The sequence below is a fragment of the Ictidomys tridecemlineatus genome, chromosome 12 (assembly GCF_052094955.1).
Source record: "Ictidomys tridecemlineatus isolate mIctTri1 chromosome 12, mIctTri1.hap1, whole genome shotgun sequence".
Taxonomy (NCBI): domain Eukaryota; kingdom Metazoa; phylum Chordata; class Mammalia; order Rodentia; family Sciuridae; genus Ictidomys; species Ictidomys tridecemlineatus.
This window is the reverse complement of record NC_135488.1, coordinates 47,431,910-47,455,218: the sequence shown is the minus strand read 5'-3', so window position 1 is coordinate 47,455,218 and position 23,309 is coordinate 47,431,910. Positions and strand designations below refer to the sequence as shown.

At 39.8% G+C, this 23,309-nt stretch overlaps 1 protein-coding gene across 5 annotated transcripts in view; it reads left to right on the top strand.

Annotated features, from left to right (window-relative positions):
* Nucleotides 1–23,309, top strand: part of St6gal2 (ST6 beta-galactoside alpha-2,6-sialyltransferase 2) — a 72,025-nt gene that overhangs the window by 42,638 nt on the left and 6,078 nt on the right. For all 5 annotated transcript variants that reach the window (XM_078028906.1, XM_078028902.1, XM_078028904.1 and 2 more), the window contains exons 3-5: nt 6,454–6,551; nt 7,907–8,008; nt 10,069–10,243. In XM_078028906.1, the coding sequence (XP_077885032.1) occupies nt 6,454–6,551; nt 7,907–8,008; nt 10,069–10,243 (375 nt within the window). The remainder of the gene's footprint in view (nt 1–6,453; nt 6,552–7,906; nt 8,009–10,068; nt 10,244–23,309) is intronic.

The following is a 23,309-nucleotide window of genomic DNA, read 5'->3' as shown; positions in this document are numbered from 1 at the left end:
GCCAAATTCACACAGCACATTCCTTCTGCCACCTGGGAATAATTGGGGCATGCTGTCGCTAAACTCAGGTTGGCCCCTCAGTAATTGCTTGTGAGTTGGCTAAGTGGAAATCAAAAGACTCATGAAAGTCTTCTGCGTGATCTGATGAAAAATTGAAAGCAGAGCTGGAGAGTAGCCAGAGAAGTCTGTGTTAAGTAGCCCCAGGGCCCCTCCAGGCTGAGGACCCCAGTACTCAACAGCTCCTTCCATCCTTCCAGTTACACCTGGGGTCTGCTGATTGGCTGCCCTTGGGCTCCCCTGGTGTTTGTTCCATGGCCAGTACAGTCCTGTCCTCCACACGCTCAGACCCTAGTGACTGTTTTTGCTCAGAGGGAGATGTAGCCGTTGTAAACAGGTCCACTTTGAACATCCTAGGGAAAAGAAACATCCGCTGTTTTGGAAACATGGAACAGTCTTTCCTAGAGTCCTGAGATGGTCTTTGGTCACTCCTACATATCAGCAGTGATAATAGGCTAGTGATGTCACCACTAGGACTGTTGTGGGACACACCACAGAGGACAGGTCTATTATGGATGAACAGAGATGGCCTTGGTGTGGCAGACCAAGGTCTGCATATTTGAATGTTGAATGCTAATGGCAGGTGGGTGGGAAGTGGGAGAGAAGAGATGGGGGTGTGTGGAGGGTAGAGTTTGGAATGTGGTATGTCCTGTTAACTTCAAGAAGACATTTCACGTAGTCATTCAGCAAGCATTAGTTATCGATTGACCACCAAATCTCTGCCAGGTCCTCTGCTAGACACAGATGAAAGGCACAGACTCAGCCCTCGAATTCTCTGTCAGAGAAGTCTAGACTGTACATAGACAATTCCAACATCCTGGGAATAGGACAGGGAGATAAGTAGATCAGGAGGCTAGAAATGTTAGTGGAGTCCTAACCCACCCTGAGGCCTGAGGGCTGGGTGGGCAGAGAGACCATGGTAAGAAGAAATGCCCAGAGAGGCAAATCTGGGCTGAAGGTTCAGTAATAGGTGCCACTCGAGATTGTTCACTAGGAACAAGGACCCATTCTAATGCTCTTTCTCTGTTGACCATTAGAACCCTTACAACTCGGAGTAATAGGTAGATGCAGTTATTCCCACCTGACTGATAAGGAAATGGGGTGCCTAGATCACGTGGGCAGAGCCTGGAGTCAGCCCTCCATGTGGACTACAGGAGCTTCAGCTCTCACCCTGCACACCAGGGGCAGAGGTCATCCCACCAGGGAAGCAGAGGTAGATTCTCACTTTATTAGAGCATGTCAGATTTCTGTCCCTGTGACAAATACCTGAGATGAACACTTAGAAGCAGTAAAGTTTTATTTGGGCTGATGGTTTCAAGGGTTTCAATCCATGGTCAGTTGGTCTGTTGCTTTGGGGTCTTTTATGAAGCAGCATGTCATGGGGCGGGGGGTGCCGGAGGGTGCTCACCTCAGGCAGCCAGAGAGCAGAGGGAGATGGGAGAGGCCAGCCGCTCCGGCTCCTCTTCAAGGGCACACCCCCAGTGGCCTAACTCCCTTTTACTAAGCCCAAACTTCCCTGCACTTCCCCAGAGCCTGGTGTTTTGGTCAGCGTTTGTGTTGCTGAGACCAAAACACCTGACAAGAGCAGTTATTAGAGGAAAAGTTTATCTGGGCCCATGGTCTCAGAGGTTCAGTCCTTGGTTGGCCAACCTCGTATCTCTGCGCCCAAGGTGCGGCAGGACAGCATGGCAGGAGGAGGTGGCAGAGGAAAGCAGCCCAGGACATGACAGCCGGAAAGTAGAGAGAGCTCTGCTCACCAGGGACAATATACGGACCCCAAAGGCACACCCCAGTGACTACCTCCTCCAGCCATCTCTCCTGCCTGGGCAATCCACATCAGTGGATTAATCCACTTTTAAGTCACAACTCTCATAATCCAGTCACTTCACCTCTGAATGTTCTTGGGTTGTCTCACATATGATCTTTTGGAAGATACCCCATATCCAAGCCATCTCAGCTGGGGACAAAGCCTTTAGCACGGTGGTGGGCCTTTAGGAGACGGTTATCCCAACCCTAACAAGAAAAATCAACCTACACCCTGGATTTGGTGGCACCAGGAAAGTAAGAGATGAGGGGATCCTGCCAGCGGAGAGACCAGGGCAGTGCGAATCAGGAGATGAATCAGGCCTTCGCCCCAGTCCTGGCAGGCATTTCCCAGGGACTGAAGACTTGTTCTCTCTCACTATTTCCAGTTTTTGCTTTCTGGTCGGTGGGTCAGGGGGAAGAGGGGAGGATGCAGAGCCCGGGCCAGGGAAAGGCAGTGACTTGGTGCTGGTGGCCTCCTGGCCTGGCAAGCAGGAGTGATCCTTTCAGTGTGTGCACGTGGCCAGGCCCTGTTCCTAACATCAGCACAGCCCTGCTGGGGCCCGGACGTGCCTTCTCTAGAAATGAGGCTTTCCTCGATTGCCCTCGTGCCTGCCGTCTGCTCCGTTTCTCCTTTTTAAAATCGGAATGGACAGCTCGGGTTCTTAGGTGCTTCACCGACATCACCGAGGCAGCGTGCAGCCAGGCCTATGTGAGGAGGCCCTCCTGGCTCTGCCTCCATCGTGCCCGTCTAGTCCTGCTCACTGACAGCTTCCACCAGCTGCAGCAGCAGCTCCGTCAGCCCCGCCTCTGCCTGGTGAAGCTGTTGGAAGGCTCGGAACACAGCTCCACACAGGGCCATCGACGGACAGTGACATGCCGGGAGCCTTTCAAGGGTGTCGTGATCCATGTGGAATTAGTACTCGATTCATTTGAAAAGCTCCCACCACTTGGGACCCTGGGGCTGCTCATCTGACCCGGGGGCTGTGTCGAGGGCGGGCAGCCTGGAGTCCTGGGAGGGCTGTGGTCTCAGTGAGTCACAGTCCCTCCCTGGCCTGTCCCCACGGGGCTGCTCACTGTCTGGCGTCCCCTCTTATGTCCTACCTTCTCAGGGAAGTGCCACAGGTCATCGCTTCTAACAATTCCACCTTGGAATCCGATTTTAATTGGAAATGTGCAGATACTTTGGCATCCTCTATACAGAGCATAGATTCCCTCGGTCATAGATTGATAGACATTTTTTAAGACCCACGTAGGGTCCCCGGGTCCTTTTAGTGGTCCAGAAGTTAAAAATATTATATAACAACTTTGATGTTTGCATGGACCAAGCAAAGGCAATGATGGATAAAACTACTGGCTTTTTAGTACAAATTGAGGTAGGAGCACCCAACAATAGTCATCATCAGACTTTTTTTTTTTTTTACCACTAAGTATCATTTTCAAGGGCAGGTTTCACTTCTGGTTGGCCTCAATGAAGAAATCAAAATAGTTGATTTTGTGAAATCTCAGCTTTTGAGTGCCTTCATTTTTCAGATCCTGCGTAACCAAGTGGGAAGCGAAAGAAAACACTTCTGCATATCAGTGGCATGCAAAGGCACTGTGGCATCGTGTTGAGCTGAACTAGCCACATGAAATACAGTGTGTAGTTAAAAAAAATTACTGACAGACATACTTTAATTATTCATACTTGGATATTTGACAGATGTTTTCTCAAAAAGGAATTAAGGGAGACTGTCACCTTTAGGAAAAATAATGGACAATATTTGTTGCAGATGATAGGATTTAAGCTTTCAACTCACGTTTCGACAATACTTGAAAACGAATGAGATCCATAGTGGTTAATCAATGTGATTTTTTGATACTTTATAATAAAATGCACCAATATTTGGAAGATCTGCCTGACTTTTTTAGCAGAGAATTTTCAGATGATCGTTACATGATATAACAAAGTCATGTGTGAATAAAGGACCCCCTCAAGAATAAATAGACTGATGGATTATAGTGTGTCAGAATTTATTGGACTCTTGGATTTGCACCTATTTGAATTTTTTAGAAGTAGATTTTTGGAAGCCTATCTTAAAACACACTTGTTCTGAGAGGATTCCTATGAAGACTGCCGGGGTTAAGGAGGCAGACATAACTAATTCTGGAGTCATGAATTTATTAGGAAAAAAACAACTCATTGATGTGTTTCAGTTTCCACACTGTAACCAACCATTAACCAATCAGCACTTGAGAAGTTCTGATGAAGTTTTAAAGAAAAATATCTGCAGTTCTCTGGAAGGATTCTTAAAATACCCTTCCCTTCTTCAATAAAGTATCTAAGTCTTCATATACTGTGGCTAAAACAACGTATTGAAAGAGATTGTCTCTTCTAAAAGCCAGACAATGAAGGTTTTAAAACATTCAAAATATTGTCAGCCTTCTCACTACTTTTGTTCTAAAAATAGAGTTATTTTGTTTAAAAAATATTATTTTAATATAAACTAATAGACACTTAAAATTTTCTGCTCTACTTTCTTATGCAGAAAATAGGTTACAAATAATTTTCTTTAAGAGGTACTGGTACTAAAATGTGAATTCTACTGCTGTGAGTCCATTCATTTTTTTCTAGCTAAAGTATCATTTGGTTTTCTATGCCAATACATCATTTAGTAAAAATAAGAAAGCAATTCAGAACAGAAAAATATCAACAAGTGCTTAAAATTGTAAGGAAAAAATTAAATTTTAATTGGAAGTGTTCTGATTTTTTGACCTCATTTATACAAAACATAGATTCCCTCAGTTCCAGAGATGAATAAGCTTTATTTTTTTCCCTAAGGAGTCAGAGAATAAACATTTCAGGCATTGTGGGCCATATGGCCACTTTACAGCTTACTAACAGAATTGTCCTGCAGGCCATACACGTTGACTCTTGCAAATTTTCCCCTAAAAGAATACTGGAGGGTTTCTAAAATGGCATAACCGGGTGTGCTTTATGCATTCCCTGTGATAACCTTGGTACTCAAAACTGGAATCCCAATTCTTTTGCATTCAGGACTTGCTAATAAAGGCACCTACGATAGCCTTGTCTTAATGGGAGCATCTCTGGTAGTTTCTGCTCTTCAAGGAAGAGGAACGTGTCCAAGAAGAGCAGAGCATAATCCAACCACAGGAGGCCCGCTGCCTCCGTTTCTGGGTGGGGTGTCGTCACAGTAAATGCCATGCCCTCACGTCCACAAGGCACTTGAACATACAGAAATACACGACCCCACCTCTCACCCTCACAAACAGGCAACGTCATTGCTGCAAGCTAAACTTGGAAATTGCATGGGAGGGTTGAAGCTAGAGCAGCCCTCAGAAATTCCATTATTGCTCACATGCTCTGGTTTTGGGGGGGGGTTTTAGAGATGCATGTGTCCATAGCCTGCCTTAAGTGAGGGGCATTCCCCATTTCCACCCTTAGTTAGATGAGCCCCTCTGTCCTCCCCTCTTCCTCTGTGCCTTCATTCTCAGCCTCCATGATTTGGGAGCCTTATTTTCATCCAGCAACTCTTTGCCCAAGATTCAGAGAACTGAACAGAGAGTCTGGCTGCCAGGTTGAATGAAGGGAGATGGAGACTGATGTTTAAGGGCAAGCATGGTGGTCCACAGTGTCCCGTTTCAGAGAATAAGGAGGCTGGCCGGTGGTGACATTGGTTTCCAGGGCTGCACCGTCAGTCGAGCCATGGCTTTGAGAACACGGAAGACGCAGGTTGCTCTCACATGGGTCTGTTGACTTCAGCAGCCTTCCAGTATGAAGGCTGCATGGAAATCAGGGTCGGTTTTCTTTTAAGCAGAAACCTTTACCAAAAGGTAGCAAGGTGGAATTGGATGCTGCGGCTTTCGCCCTGGGAGAGGTGCCCTTGATCTTTGTGAAGGCAGTAGCGTTAGATGCAGTTCTTTATCACCATAACCAACTTCAGGGGTCCACAGGTAGTAAGAAGCCCAGGACCAGCAGACCCTGAGCAGCCCGTACCTGCTCCTGTAGATCCACCTTCCAAATGGCTTGGAACCTTTGGGGGAATGGCTGCATAAAGTGCGTCACTTGTAAAGAATGTGAAAAGAAAACAAGCATTGAATATAACAGGATCACCTGTAATTGAGTACACACACACTCACACACACACACACCCAAACATGTCACTTAACGTGTCACATGTCGCTTAACGGGAATACACTCAGAAAAAAAAATGATTCATTAGGCAATTTCAACATTGTGTGAACATCATAGAATATACTTACATAAACTAAGATAGTCACAAATGTCACCAGGCAACCTAATCTGCATGGGACCTCTGTTTTATACATGATCCATTATTGACTCACATGCCATGATGCAGTGTGTGATGGCATGTATATCTCCATGTTGGTCTCCCTAGCCAAGATGACATCATAAATCAGCAGTAAATTATCTGAAAAATGTGTGTATGGATATGTTAATTTTACTAGTGGTGTCTGATTAGTTTCGGGTATTGAAAGATTTATTTAAATATTTTCCCTAGATGGTGTATTTTTTTAAGATAATGTATTCTATAGAAAGAAAAAGCAAGCTTGTTATTTATGTACCCTTAGATTCTCATGATGCAGTTTTGAGATTTAATTCTGCTCCTACACGTGGTTATGAGAGAGATGTTGGAAATAAAACCACTGTGCGCATCATTAACTCCCAGGTAAGATGGATGGAGTTTTTCACAGGGGTACCTTCTGTAGGTAAATAATTTAACTGGATGAGTGAACAGAAATGATCTGGTTGTCCATAACCATGATACTTGCTTATTTTTGTGGGTCTTGTAATTATAAAAATTAATGATGAAAAAAGCAGAGAAACAAGAATTTAGATGTGAATTATGACAAGGAAGAAATAAGTAAGATCAAAGGACAAATCAGAATAGATATAGAAATAGAATTTTTTGTAATCATAGACTTACCATATTCCACTTTGTGAGCTGAGAAAAGGCAACTCAGCTTAAAAGAAATCATGGCAATGAAGGTCATGGAGAAAAACAAAGGCACAAAATCTGAGGGTCTCTATTTTATCTTTGAAACTTGAGTTTGTTATTTGAAAATTTAAAAGCTGAAAATGAGTTGTTTAATGGAAAATGAAAATACCTCTTTTCTTCATGTTCTTAATAAGAATGTCTTCCAAATTTATGGCAAAATTACTCTCAGAACAAACTACAAGAATTTCTAGAGTTTCAAAAAATAGGTAGAAAAAATATGAGGTGATAAGTGATTTATGGAAAATTGCTTGCAGAACAAACGATTAGCTCTGTGTACAGTTCACTGCACCAGGCAGCCTGCAGCGAGGTAAGAAACAATTACCATATTTCCTTAATTCAGAGATATCATTGGCTGTAAGATCCACAACTCGTTTAATAACAAGTCCTCAGAGAAGAAGAGATAAATCCGACCGAATTAAAATACATGCTGCCTGTAAGATAATCCTAACCGCAGACACATTAAAATATTAAAAAAGTGCATTTTAATAATGGTAAAAAAAAATTGCCTCTTAAAATTGAGGGGGGAAAAAAACCAGAATTTTCCCCCAAAATGATAGTTTTTATAAAAAGATGATTGGCAGCTGAAATTGACGAATTCAACCGGAGCCAGATAGGGCCACAGAGGGAGGACTGTGGCTGGCGCTCTGGAGGCTGCTTCGTAACTCAGCTCATTCACACCCACACTGTGTCTGAATTACATGTGGAGGCTATTAGAGAGAGGGTCGGGGACTTGAATTAGCCGGGAGTTCTGTGTTCCAGGGGCTAGAGCTCAGGCCACTAGCTATGGTGCTAGTGGTGCTAGTGCTGAAAAATGTAAACTGATATATTTTTCTCATTTCCCTAAACATTCTTTAAGTGCCTGAGTGTGCGATAGAAGCCTCTGTCCCTCTCCCAAAGGCAAATAGAAAGCCGTTTTCTCCTTGCTCTGGAACCCTCTTTTAAATTTTGAGCTCTTTTTTAAAAATATGCTTTTGAAGTAGTAAACACTGGCTGCATTTGAACTTTTTTTCCCTATGTGCTTGCAGATTCTGACCAACCCCAGTCATAACTTCATTGAAAGTTCTTTGTATAAAGACGTCATTTTGGTGGCCTGGGACCCAGCTCCTTATTCTGCAAATCTTAACCTGGTAAGTGTTTCCCTGATGCCCTGACCCCCGTGTTCAGACAGGGCCTCGGACTGATAAATGATGGGAGCAGGTCAAGAATTGCAGTCAACAGAATGAAATTGATCATGGGTCCTAACTGAGCACATAGGTGTGCACACATGTTGATGCCCAGGTATGGCAGTACACTTGAACGTTATCCGTCAAATGCTAAACTGCTTTTGTTCTAGAGGAATGGAAGAAAGATGTACATATCTAAAGGCTCAGAAATTCCTAGCTGTACTGAAGGTTGGGCTGATTAAACTTACACTGGTTCTAATGTGACCGGAAGACATCCCCCTCAGAGTGGTTGCAAGACCTTTGGAAATAAATTAAAAGTGGTTGGCAAGAAAATCTAAATTTTGTGCATCCACAGCTCATTGTTATTCAAATGGAGCCTGTTCCAGGTTTTCCTTGAGTGTTCCTCTTTGCCTTCTGCTTCTGAACCTGTTAAATTTTATGCAATAGAGCTGAAACAAGTTTATTGCTAGTCATCAAAATATAAGCAGTCTGCATTTGGGACCTTCTGGCAAATCATCATCTACCTAAGCAAACAGCTAGCCACTTTTAATGGAGCTTTGAATGAAAAACTAGTGAGCTTCTTTTTTAGTGAGGGTTGGAAAAGGTGGACAATGTTTAGCCTAGCAAGGTATGTTATCAACTATGCAAATGTCTTTAACTCGTTTTTGCCATGACCAGAGAGCCTGCAACTTCCTTAACCCATTGTGTTATCATTTAGATGTGCGACACCTGTAAAAAGTTAACTGTAGCATATAATATATAATTATATAATAAATCATGTGATTGAATAATAAAAACACTAATGGGAAGAATATGACTATATTATAGTATAATAATGTTAGTTAATATTAATTAATGTAAGTATCATCTTCTGATTTCCAACCTGTTTTAATGTACCCATTTAATTTCATTGAAATATTCACAAAATTGAAAACTTGGGACTTAATTCATAAAGATGAATGTGGAGGCCAGGTAGTGAGGGCTCTAACAGGTAACATTCTAAGAAAGCTATCCAAGACAGAATGGCTCTGTCCTGAAGGAGTGTGGGTCACCATCCATCTCAAGACTGAGGCTCAACATTGATTGCCACCACATCTTAATAATAGGTGCAAATCAGAATCACCTGCAGAAAAAAATTTTCAAAATCTGTCCATGAGACCCCCAATTTAAAACCACAGAAATGTTTCAGCTTTGGACAATGACTTGGGATCTTCCTATACCCCCATGGTATACCCATGGCATCTACTTGAAAGTGAGCACAGTGCTCTCAGGGCCCTTCGAGCTAAGCCTTTTCCCACACATCTTCTCCAAGCTGCATTTTATGGTGGCACCTGACACACTTCTGAAGATCCTTTTTAATCCAACCTTACTGCTTGTTTTTCATACAGTATACCTACAATAAGTGCAAATGCACATTCTCATGAATATTAACAAATGTATGCACTCATGTACCCACCATCATAATCAAGAAAGGGAACAGTTCCATCACCCCAAGAGTTCCCATGTCACTCCATCCCAGTCAGTCTTCGCATCCCTGCTCCTGGGCCCTGGGGGCCATGGTCCACTTTTTCACTATAGATAAAATTGGGAAAATTTATTTTTTGAAACACACTATTCATGACAAAGATCAGCAAACTATGGCTGGCTAAATCTGGCAACCACCTATCTTAATCAATGCTACCATTAGCACTTAGTAATAGCCACAGAGACCACTCACAGAGTTTCAGGTGTTTATCATCTGACCCTTTGCAAAAGCCTAACAACCCCTGATTTATCTTTTTTTTTCTCTCATTTTGTTAAAAAGCAAAGCATCATCTCTGCCAGAGCTAGAACCCTGGTCTTGCTTCATACTTGTCCCTTAGGAAGTATCTATAACCATGATAAGTCACGGTCCTCCATGCTCCCTCTATCTCCAACCTGGACCCTCAGCATCTACATCCACTTGCTTGCATGCTGTTCTGTCTCCTTTTTACACTGTAGTTCCCTGTGCTTGATTGTGTGTGTGTGTGTGTGTTTTTCCTTAGTGGTACAAGAAGCCAGATTACAACCTATTCACGCCATATATTCAACACCGTCAGAGAAATCCAACGCAACCATTTTACATACTTCATCCTAAATTTATATGGCAGCTTTGGGACATTATCCAGGAGAATACCAAGGAGAAGATTCAGCCAAACCCTCCATCTTCTGGTTTCATTGGTATGTGTATATTAAAAATTGTAATAATTGGGCAGGACCTCGTATTCAATAAACATAGTCAGGTTATATAGTAGAGCAATTAACAGGTGTATTTAGAGATTAGGCCAAGGAAATGAGAAATACTCTTTTCCAGTTATCTATTACCATATAAACAAACACCTCCAACATTTCAGCATGGGCCAGCCTGGATGATTTTCTGTTCCATACAGTGTTGATGGAGTCACCTGGTACTCAATGCTTTGTGGAATAGTTGCACTTACAGGTCTAGCCCCTTGGCAGGGAGAGCTAAAACCAGACCCCAGCTGGGACTGTTGAGCATGAGCCTGCATTCTCTTTCATGGTGGTCCCAAGGTAACTAGAATTCTTAAAACGGCAGCCCAAGATCCTAGGGAGAGTGTTCTAAAAGACAGGAAACAGAGGTTGTCACGTTCTTAAAGGCAATGCCCGGAGACTTGCACCATGTCATGGGTGCTATTCGGTTGATCAGAGCCATCTCAGAGTTTACCAAGTTCATGGGGAAGCAACATAGACCCTACCCCTTGGTGAGAGGCAATTGAAACATGTCCAGGAATTTATGAGTCTCTTTAATTCACTACTCACCCCCATTCAGTTGCTTATGGGGTGCCAGACCGAGGAGCTGAATTTGTGACCCTAAGACAGTACAGTGTATTTTAAGGTTACTGGTAGGTAAGAGCTTTGATGAGACTAGTTTTAGTATCACATAGAGTTCTCTTAACTGGAGAGTCCACTAGCTCTAATCCAAGAATGGATTTATATATATCAAGATAATCACACTTAGCCTATATATTTTCAGCCAGGTGTTAGACCTCAAAATTTGTGGTTTTGCTCCATTTCTTTATGTTTCAGCTTATCACCAATTACTTATTTGATTTTATCCAAGTTGTCAATATTGAGGCATATCTTAGATCCCCAAAGTGATAGGAAGACTACAGGAAAACCAAAGGATATTGGTTTTGTTGCTATCCCAATTTCAATGAATTTACCTCGCTGATCCACCCTTGGGCTACGCAAAGGTCCCTATGAATAGAAGAGAGATTTAGGGAGATAATGCTTGTTTGGTTATGAATGCAGGATACACATATATCTGGAAGCAAGGCTTTCAGGCCTGCACATTTTGGAGTGGGTTTATACTATTGTGATAATGTGAAATGTTTTACGTAGGACTCCAGAAGAAAAATTTACAATAGGACTGCATATTATTTTCCTTAAGTCTTATTTTTCCCCCTTCTTTAAAGCCATGTTTGAAACTCTTTGTTTCCAAATCACCCATGAAATTCCAAATTCTTTATCTTTTGTGTAGTTTCATAGGATCCTTTTGATTTAGGAGAGAAAGTATTATCTGGTTTGTCAGCAAAGGGTAAACAGGATAGAGTAATGCTTGGACAGCATAATAGAATGTGGCACAAGTTTTATAAAGGCTTCTTTTCATGTTGTCACCTTGAATTTGTGTGAATAATGATTAGGACAAAAGGGGGGACTGTCCGATATAATTATTATTGACATGTAGTTTTAAAAATTCAAAAGTTATGTTGTTGTTGGCAAGAAAAGTACTTGCCCACACATTTTGTTGAAGGACATCATGCCACATAGGACCAGCTTCCTTTGATTGCTATTTACCTAGAGTCTAGAGCTTGCAAAGACTCATGATCACCTTTAAGGCTTCCTTTGCATGAAAAGGAAATTGCAATTCAATGTCTTTGCAAGACTGTAGGTCAGGGATACCTAAGTGTGAGTTTCAATCCTTCTATGCCACTTGCTAGTTTTCTGACTTTGGTGAAGTTGCTTCATTCTTTGTTCTTTGATATCCTCAGGCAAGGAACAGGAATAATAATAATAATAATAAAATCTTTAGACGGATAAGGTATCTTGACAATTTACAATCATTATTATTTTCTAGCACTGCCTCATCCAATACAGCAGCTATTAGCCACATGTGACTATTTAAATCTCAATTAATTCAAATTAGACAAGAGGATAAATTGTTTCTGAGCCCCAGTAGCTCCATTTCAAATTCTCAACCACGTGTTCTTGGTGGCTTGCATATCAGACAGTGCGCATAGAGAACTCTGCCGTTGTCACAGAAAGTTGTGCAGGGCAGCAATGTTACGTTTTACCAATGAAAGAAAAACAGCAAGTTGATAAGTTCCCACTCATCAGGCTGTGCTGTAGGGGCGGGATTGAAGATACAATAGAAGCCATAGTCTGACTTTGTTAAATTCCCCTCCTCCTCTTGAGCCTCACCATGGTTGTGTGAGAGCTCTCACTAAGGATGGGCAGGAGAGGCAGCCTGGGTGAGCTTTAACAGCACCCTCTGAGTAAGTTCCCTGATGCTGTTGTAGTCTTTGTTCTCCTCTTTGGTCTTGATCAGAAACAGGCTGAGAGCCACAGTCTGTTTTATCATTTATGTGACATTTTCAATAGCAGTTGAATGATGTCACCCACATCTCAATCTGTCTGCCATAACAACTTTTTTTTAAAAAAGATCAATGAGTTTTGTTTTTTTTTAATCAAAAAGTATTTTCCACAAGCCTCTTCACGTTTGAAGGTCACGTTGAAAAGTATTGACCTGTTGTCTCAGTAGTCATCATATCCAAGCATTCTCACCTCTAACATCCGCTTCTAAACAAAAGAACCCATGGTAGAGCTATTAGGAGGGATCAGAATGTTTGCACAGTCCAACACTGTGCCCTTGGTACACAGGTCGCCAGGCCAGGGTGGGCCCTTGTCCACAGAACAGCTTGGCAGCGTCCCTCACCTCCTGCTGGACCCACCCACATAGGTCTTTGCTCCAGATAAAGCTGTGAGAATTACTTTCTTCACTGACATGTTCATTCAGGTGTGAAAAATTATCTCTGATTTGGTGACTTATATTTCCAAACCTATCGCCTGCATTTTCTTATATGCTTTTAGGGATATAAGAATGTGAAATAAAGGAGCTCTAAAAGTTGGCTGTTTTGAACATGAAAGACATTTCTTTTTATGGAAATGGATTCAATAGGGAAGTTAGGTTCCCAGAGAGATGCCCCTTAAATGTAGTGTGATTGGTACTGTTCAAGAGGCTCAATTCATCGAGAAAGGAGTCATCCACCAAGTGGATACTAATTGAGCACCTCCTGTGTACCAAGCAAAGGTCCTGCCCACTTGGAACATGCAGTGAAGTGGAGGAGGTGGGGACTATGATGCACAGGTATGTGTGCATAAACGAAAGGTAATTACAAACTGTGACAAATGCATTGAAAGGAGCAGGATGCGAAAAGGGCTGGGCAGTATCTACTCTGGCCACCACTGTGTTTTTATTCTCAGTCTGGCAAATAGTTGAAAAACAAAATGAAGTAAGTACAGTTGGCCCTCCTCATCTGTGGGTTGCACACCTGTGGATTTAACCATCCATGAATGCATGTTATAGTTCCGTGATTCTCAAAGGTTATCATGCATCACGGTTGCCCATGATGTGTATTCTTTTCACTGCAAAGCAAAACTTAGCTACTAAAAACAATAAGCATGTGTCACCTTTACAGAGTTTCTGTAGGTCAGGAATCCAGGAGCTGATTGACTGGATTATTCTGGTTTGTAAAGTCTCATGAGGTTACAATTGAGCCCTCTGGACCATGCTGGATGGTCTGTGCTTCCAAAATGGTTTGTTGGTAGGGCTGTTGACTGGAGGCCTCAGTTCCTTACTCCACCAGGCTGCTTGGGCACCCTTATAACATGGTGCTGGCTTCCCAAGAGCAGGGAGTCTGAGAGAAAGAGCAAAGAGGAAGTAACAGTGTTTTTATGATGCCATAAACCATCAGATTTGTTATATGCTATTCATTAAATAAGTCAGCTCCCTCGTGGGAAGAAAACTACATGGAGGCATGATTAGCGGGCAGAAACCATTCAGAGCCAATTTTGAGGGTGTCTATGACAGCTTTTTAAACCAAATTACTCAGTGATTCTGAGTAGGTGGAGGTGGTGAGAATTTTCATTTCCAACAAGTTTTCAACTGGTGATGATGCTAGTCCTAAGACCACACTTTGGAAACGATGCCTTGAGCTTTTTAAAAATCTCAGAACACTAGTGCATATTGGTATATGTTCCAACAAATATGCACTGGCCTCAGTGAGAGGACTCAGGATTCCCGCTCATCACTTACTCATACTGATCACGTCTTTGTTACAATGTTGAAACACAAGTGGAATGATTATTTTTATTTGTGTTTAGTTAAAACAATGTTATTAAAAATTATATTATTATTATATATTTATTATTATATTAACAATGTTATTATTAAGACAATATTATTAAAAATATAACATTGATCTTTGTCTTTGAAATTGTGTAGCATTAAACCCTACATTCCAGATTTTTAACTACAAATGCAATTATGCATTTCATTTCTTTTGAAGACATAGCCATAAAATTTACTGCCATTACTAATAAACAGATTTTATGTTCTTAAAAATTATTGTGAAGTGACATACATAATAGCTGCTTGTAAATGTCATTTTTTAAAGTGAACTTCTGTTTGTTTCTATATCCCGTTTTATTGGGAATACTGATTAATGGGTTATAAGTTAGGAAATCTACTCCCATTGATTTCAGAAAACCATCCTCTCCATAACATTTGGTGGGATGATTTGGTGCAATGAACTACATGTTTACATCCTCTCTAAATTCATATGGCAAAATCCTCACCTTCTATATGAGTCAGTTTTCATCACTTTCCAAATACCAGACAAGAACAATCTAGAATAAGAAAAGTTTCTTTCAGGCTCACAGTTTGAGGCTCGGTCCATGGTTGGCCTCCTCCATTGCTCTGTGCCTGAGTGAGGCAGAACATAATGGCAGAAGGGGACAATGTGGCAGAGGAAAGAGTGAAGAGCCAGGGACAAAATATTCCCAAGGGCATGCCCCAGTGAGCTCCTTACTCCAGCATGCTCCACCTGCCTACAGTTACCAAGTTTGTCCATTCAAATTGTTAATCCATCAATTGGATTAATCCACTGATATTAGTGGATGAGGTCACAGCTTTCACAATCTGATCATTTCACCTCTGAACATTGCTACATTGGATATCATGTTTCCAACACATGGGTTGTCCAGGGAACCCTTCACACTCAAGCCATAACAACCCCCGCAAAGTGATGGTGGTCCCAGGTTGGGTCTTTGGGAGTGATTAGGTTAGGAAGGTTTAGCCATCGTGGTTGGAATTAATGCTCTCATATAAGAGGCTCCCAAAGGTTCATTAACCTCTGCCACCATGTGCAGATGCACCGAAAAGAGCCATCCTTGAGCCAGGAAGCAAAGCCCTCGTTAGACACTGAATCTACTAATGCTTTGATCTTGGTCTCCTCAGCCTCTGTCACTCAATTTTGGAGCAGCCTGAATTGACTACTAAGACATTTCATCCAATACCTTCTATTCTAGAAGGCTAACGTTGTTTTTACACCTTCCTTAGCAAACCCTAGCCCACTACCAACTGTCTCCTTGATGGCTTGCAAACCATGTGGTTATGCCTTGTCGGATTAGGGTGTGTGTGCGTGTGTGTGTGTGTGTGTGTGTGTGTGTGTGTGTGTGTGTGTGTCTGCTGGGAGAAAAGGAAGCAATAAATGTTGAAGAGAAAAAGAGTTTAGAAGGAATTTCTGCTGGGTGCATCAGTCTGCGTGTTTCTTCATTAGTGGGAGTGGAGATGTTTGGGCATCAGAATTGATCTCAGTACCCTAGGGCAGGGTTAAGTCTTTCCTCTGCTGCAGAACATGTATAGTATCATTCCCAAAGAGGAATAAAATCAGATTTCCTAGTGAAATCAAATTTGGACAGAAATACTTTGTTTGCAACTAAATAAATTCTTATGTTATCTGAAAATTATTATAAGTTTCCTTTTCTGCTTCAAGAGAAACAACAAAAGTTGTAGGATTTGAAGAACACATTAATCATGTGATGGAAGAAAAATCTCAATACCTTTTCATCAAAATTTATTGTTGGGAAAACATCTCTTTTCAGAAGCTTGTAATTCACATAGGAATTTATCAAATCTTATATGTAATTTAGTATGCTTTTAAAATAATAACTGAATTAGAGAATGTGTGTGAACCATTAAATTTTTGCATAATACAAACCTATATTTATTTTAAATGAATTCTCCCTTTATACATTCACTTTAGTATTAATAAGATACTCATTAAAATTTTAATATCTATAATGTACACTTAAGTTAGTTCTTTCAAATTTCTAAAATGATATTTTAAAATCATGTTTTCTACTTTTTTAAACATTGAGACCCTATTATTGCTAAGCAAACCTGCAAAATGTTTTGAAAAATCACGATTAAGAAATGAATATTCATTGAACTTAAACATGGAAACCTAACTCAAAATGTTGCACATTGATTACTGATCATTATTTTTCAAGACATTTTTAAATAACTTTTCATATGCATTTTGACCTTCAGTAATAAGGTAAGTGAAATATGACTTAAGTTTTTAAGAAATCCCATAATATTAACATGTAAGTTTGGGGAGGTTTACAGATTTTTTTTTTTTTTAATCCATACAAAGATTGTGGTCCAAGGCCTAACCAAACCCTAGAGAAGAGAATGACTATCTTGGCTCAATAGCTTTTCTTTGGAACTTATTTTTTATTTTATTTATTTATTTATTTTGGAGGTGCTGGGGATTGAACCCATGGCCTTGTGCATGCTAGGCAAGCACTCTACTGACTGAGCTAGATCCCCAGCCCTCTTTGCAACTTTTTTGAGGAATCTCCTAGAACTTTGTAGTCTTTCTAAAAAGCAAGGCAGTAAGTTTATTAACTAAATGTTTAAACATTTTTAAATACGAAATAACCCACACACACTTCCTGGAACTGCCATCTTGGTTTTCTTTTGTTATGTCTTCCAAGTCTTGACCACATTGAGGTGTTAACACTGGTATGATGACCTCACCCTGTCTCAGCAAGCGACACCACAGAACAAACACACAGTAAATGTGTGTTGAGCAAATGAGTGAAGCAGAGAGTGTGAGGGTGAGGGCTTTCTCTTGAATTCTTAACTTCCATGCATAGGATGGCCCCCTCCTCAATCTATCACTTGGCATGTGCATTGTGATTAACACCGTGAACTCTCAAGAATCAAATCTTGGCCCAAAGAGCAGTTTGAGCTTGAGCAAGCTACTTACCATCTCTAAACCCCAGTTAATTGGCTTATAACTCAAACAGTCCTTTTAACCTTGGGTTTTTTATGTGACTGATCACAATAACTAATATTCACTGTTTACTATGGTTGTGATGTGTCTTATCTAAAACTTTATGCTGGGTCAAATAAGACTGTATTTCCAAGCAGCATATTCATTAAAGGCTTATAATCAAGGTGAATATAGACTCTGGTTTCCTTTGCTATTACAGAGGATGTATATAATTATATCAGATAGGTATATCATAATTTATGCCTCTCTTTAGTTGTTGAATATTTTGGTTGACATATCATCAAACAATTATGTTGATGAGTCACTACTATATTCATCTACTAACACATACTTTGTAAGTTTATTTTATATATATATGACATCTAAAATTTTCTTTCCTTCAAGCTGATTCCTTAAAATAAATTCCTAGAAGTACTAATATTGGAGCAAAGGTTATGGCATTTTGATGATTGTGGCGAAGTGCTGACTAATAATCACTTTCCTAATGACTAACTAGTTGAATTTCTATATCAGAGTCCGTATCTGTCCTCACAATTCACAGAAAGAAATAACGAGTAGATGGCACTGGAGATGTATTCTACATACTATTCCCTTCTCTAAAGGGATTCATACACCTACTGGGATGCACAAGTATCTTGAAAATTAAAAGGATGTAGCAAGGTAATTTAGATGAGGACTGGTTTCTTTGAAGCATAGTAATTTTTTCAGTTTAAGTTCCTTACCCTCAGACAGTTAGCAGCTACTTGTTCACATATGAGGAGCATTTCTCTATTTCATCCCTAGTTGCCTACTAGAGACTTTTACCATGTTATTTGGTGCGATGAAGTCATTTTGATTCTGCTTCAGCCTAACTGAGTAAAGAATGATATACCTGGAATCCCACGGCTTCTCTTTTGCCATCATAATATTAGATAATTTTATAGAAGATGAGTGAGCTCACCTTGGGTCAGAAAGCCTGGCTAACATTTGCTACCTACATACAGAAGGTATCCAGGCAAACCAGGGGGTACCACGAGACAGACAGCCCGGCCTCCCATGCAACATGCACATAGACATGGAGCTTGTTTAGAATGTACAGTTGCCAATTTTTTATAATAGAAAACATGAACACCCTCACTCTCTTTTGCAAAGCCAGCCTCTACTGATTATATTGTAAGTAATAGTTCTGAAATTCACAGAGGCAAACACTATAATTTCAGGCTATTTAATATATACACAAGAATAATATGCCTAACAAGTCATAACTTCCTTTCTTTCCAATTTTATATTGCATTTTGGGATCTAATTTTCCAATATATCATCCAAACTCAGAGTGTTAACACAAAATAATAAGCCACTTAATGTCCTTTTTTGTGTGTGTGATTGCGTAAAATGTGCCACAAATTTGTTTGATTAGGAACAACAATGCATTTTTCTGTAAATAATGAATCAAATAATACAATATAAACAAGCTAAAAACTGGCCTTCCAGTATTATTTTTACATTTTTATTTCCTTTAATGAGTTAGATGCTTTTTAAATTTTTATTTTACTGCATCAAGTTCAAATTCTCAAACCATCTTTTAATTACAAATATTTTCTAGAAATGTCACTTATAAAGTCACTTATTTTATTGAAAGAATATTAAGTGTGGCTCTCATAGTTTCTAACTTTATGATCAAATCTATGGAGAAATCACAAAACATCTGCTAGATTTCCAATCACCTGGCACATTTAATATACTTAGCCTCTCACCTTTACCACTCACTCAGAAAACTGTTTTGCAATGAACCATCAGTCTTTCTCAGAAATGCCCAGTTTACATCACATATGAATTTTGTTCAACTGTTTATTAGAATTGATTTAAGATAATATTATCTCCTGTTACTTGAAATATGTTCTTTTTATACACATAGCTCATTTTGTTATTTGATGAAATAATATTTTCATCAAGGAGAAAATTCCATTATTCTTAATGATTTGGGATGCTATTTTAAATATGCAGCCAAGTAAAAATCAACTTAATTTTTCTGTAAGTACAATTAAGCTCAATGATTGTACCAGATTCTGGTAAAATACAAAATATATCTCTATTTGCAAATAGAGATTTGCAGAGAACCTTATTCATTCAGAATTTGTGATAATCTGACCATGGGTTCAAGAGTGCTATTTAATCCAGGTTTTAAAGCAAATAAATGAGTGTCCACTTGCTTATTGTGCTGAAATCATATAACATGACATTTTATTAAGAACAGTTGAAAAGCATTTTAATTGGTTTGATAATTATGTTGCATGACACAATATTTAAAAGCACAGTTTGGCAAATGAATGCCTCCTGAGCCATGATTGCCTAGAAAATACAATATTTTTTCTTCAAATTAATCCCTTGTATGGACTCATCTGTAAAAATTGGCCATATAAAAACTTAATATTAGTTGAATTCTGCTTAAAGATCTTAAATAGGTGGCTGAGTGCCCATTTGACTGGCTTGAAAAAAATATACTAAAAAGTATTTAAGTGTTCATTTGCCTTTCAAAAAGTCCAATTCCATGTTGAAAGCAGTAAAACTTTGTTAGTGATAAAAGCAGTTAATTTTTTGGTAGTTGGTAAACAACATTATTTAACATAAAATCTCTTAAGTGATTTTTAGAGTTGTTTTTTACTGAATTGCATGATATGTGGTGATTTGTATTCTCCTTGCATTTTAGATAATCCTGAGCCAATATTAAAGAGGAAATGAAAAAAGAAGTCAATAACATTTTTAGCCTAACCAGATGTGAATTCCCCTTGTCAGTCTAGCATGGGGAAATGATTATGAAGTAAGGTGATATTTTGAATTTAGGCATATATGGTATCAGTGCAGGAAAAAACAAAATTAACCTGGCAGACTTGGCTGCTTATCCTTAGGAAGACCTGCTTATAAGTTTAACCCTTGGCTGGCTTCTAGGAACTAGGCATTCAGAAAAGTTCCATGCCTGTTACATGCAAGAAAATGGGTTATGCTGGACATTTACTTTCCTTCTAAGAGATTAAAATCTTGTTTATGTGCCAGGCTGAGATTGCTTGTATGACAAGCTCCCAGTAAAAACTCTGTATACCAAATCTCTGACAAGCTTCCCTGGTTGGCCATAATTCATGTATTGTTGTTCGAGTCATTTGGGGGTGCTGTAATAGAAATAACATAGACTGTGCGTCATAAGCAATAGAAATTTCTCTTCTCATGGTTCTGGAGACCAGGAAGTCCAAGATCAAGGTATGAACCAATTTGGCTGCTGGTGTGGGCAACCTTGTTTGGTTAGTTGGTGTGGGTAACCTCTTCTTGCTGTGTCCTCACGTGGCATCATAGGAAGGGATCCTCTCTGATGTGTCTTCTCATAAGGACATTAATTCCATTCAGGAGGACCCCACTTTCATGATCTAATTGCCCCCAGAGGCCCTACCTCTTAATTCACATAAAGGATTAGGATTTGCACAGATGAACTCAAGAGGGACGAGGAGTAGACGTCACGGCTCACTGTTGGAGGAATTGAGTCCATCCCGTGTGATTTCCTGGGAAGAGGGTTCTGGAAGCTTGCTCCTAGTTTCCCCTTGGCTTCCTGCCATGCACCTTTACCTTTGCTGACTTTGTGTTGTACTCTTTGTCCTAATAAAACATAGTCACAAGTATGGCTGTGTGCCGAGTGCTGTGGGTCTTCCTGGCAGATCATCAAACTTAGGGGTGTGTGGGGGACTCCCCACACAGTACGTTTTCAGGGGTAATTTAAAGACCATTTGAAAGCCGTATGCTATTGGTATTTATGTCATTTGTGGATGATGAGGCTCAGCATTCTAGCACTTCCCAAGAGATGCTGATGGTAGTAATCAAACGTTTTTCTCAGCATGACAAGTAGAATACTTTCTCCAGATATCCTAAGACTGGTTGTAGGCTGGCCCCTGTCTTTAATTTAAAGATGAGTTCTTTAGTTTAATATTTTAAAAGAAAGTTTCTCTAAATTCCCAATGATTTGCCCTGTGCCTAGCTTGATAAATGTTGAAGTTAATTGAAGATGACTCCAATAACTCTTGAAGGCTCCGCTCTTCCCCAATTCAGTCCTGTCTGCCTGCAGTATCCCCTCCCCACCTGCTCCTTAGCACTCATACTCTGAACCATGTAAGCACTATTACACACTTCCAGACATTTACATCTAGTAAGTTTCTTCAGTAGAAACTTAGTAAAGTTTCAAGAAATTTATTCTTCAGGTTTTTATGTATTGCTATGTATAATTAACAGCTCTTAGGAAAACTGATGTACAGATTTAACCACATCTAATAATTATTTTCAGTATTTATTAAATGACAGAATCTGAATCTAAATGATTAATGGCATCCTTAAGAAAAATAAAAAGCCAAGTATGCATATACCAAATGAACTAACCATGATGATGGAAAATTTTTAAATGTTAAAGAGTACCTTCCCCTTTGGAACCATAATTCTCTTTGTCCACCTTTCATCTGTATCCAATGAGTTGCAAAACGGTTTTTTAACTTCCTTTTGAAGGTGCTTTCATACCAATTCCAGTATCCAGTATACTACTGCTGACTGCCATTTAAAGACTCTGGGAAGATTCTACTATTAATGAAATTTTAGAATGCTCTCAGCTGAGGTTCAGAATAACACAAAGCCACAAGTTCATATGGAAAAACAAAGTGAAATGGGAAAGCATTGTTGCAAATTCACCACCAGAGAGGTAAAACTCAGGAAGAATTATGCAGATAACTCAGGACACTTTCTTAACCTCTGTTGACTTTCAGTTTGGACAGATTGTGAACAAACTGAAAAATTCTTCCATTTGTGAAGCTCTTGAAGTTATTTTAAGGTATGAAGTATTTATAAAAGAAAATCATATGTGTACTTACTATATTGAAAACATAACTTTTATTCTAGTCTTATGGGATATGTGATTTGAAATGTAGCAATTAGCTAGCAACAAGAATAATAATTTTCTCTAGAAAACTTTTTAGAATAAAATTCAAGTATCCAGTAACTTTGAGACCAAGACAAGAACAAGGCCATCTTGAGAAACTACCAAAGATTCTTCTTACTGGGATTTGGGTAGCAGTTCACTTCTAAATTAGCTGTCCACATGCAGGATGTCTGACTACCTATGATAGCTCAGAGATCCTATTTTTCAGCCTGGTCCTCAAAGCTTGGTTGGAAGACAAGCACGGTCCAGAAATGTGTGTTATTGGACTACAACTAGATTAATGTAGAAATTGAAAGTCTTTAGAAACTTATAGCAACTCAGCCTAGTCATGGCATCCAAATAAATGATCATTTTTCTAGGTAATTCATCTATAATTTACAAATGTATTCATCTGTGATGGATTATCACTATATATAATTTAGGATTTTTTTAAAAAATCAATTCCTATACACCAACACAAACAATGGAACCCACATTTGGGGGATGAGGATAAATCCCAGCAACTGCATTTTAACAAGCTGCCCAAGTCATTCTTTTTCATTCTCAAATTTGAACACTGCTACTTTAGGAAGAGAGCCAACTGCATGATTGATGTATTTTTCTAAGCATGACATTGTCTTTTGGACCCAGCCCGTTTAAGAACCAGAGATGCAAAGGTCACAACTGACACAGAATTGACCCTAGTCCCCCCAGATGCAGTTATGTCAGTGGCTCGTAGAAACATCCAGGTAACAGACACCTGTGGTTCCTGGGTATGATTCTATTGCCAGTTTATAAGATGCCTTTGTGCAAAAGTTGTCCTTGAAGCCACCTCATGACATTGTGCAGGGAAAATGTAATAAATACAGTCATCCTTAAGTGTCTGTGGGGAATTGGTTCCAGGATCTCCCTTACACCACAGTTGATGGATGCTCAAATA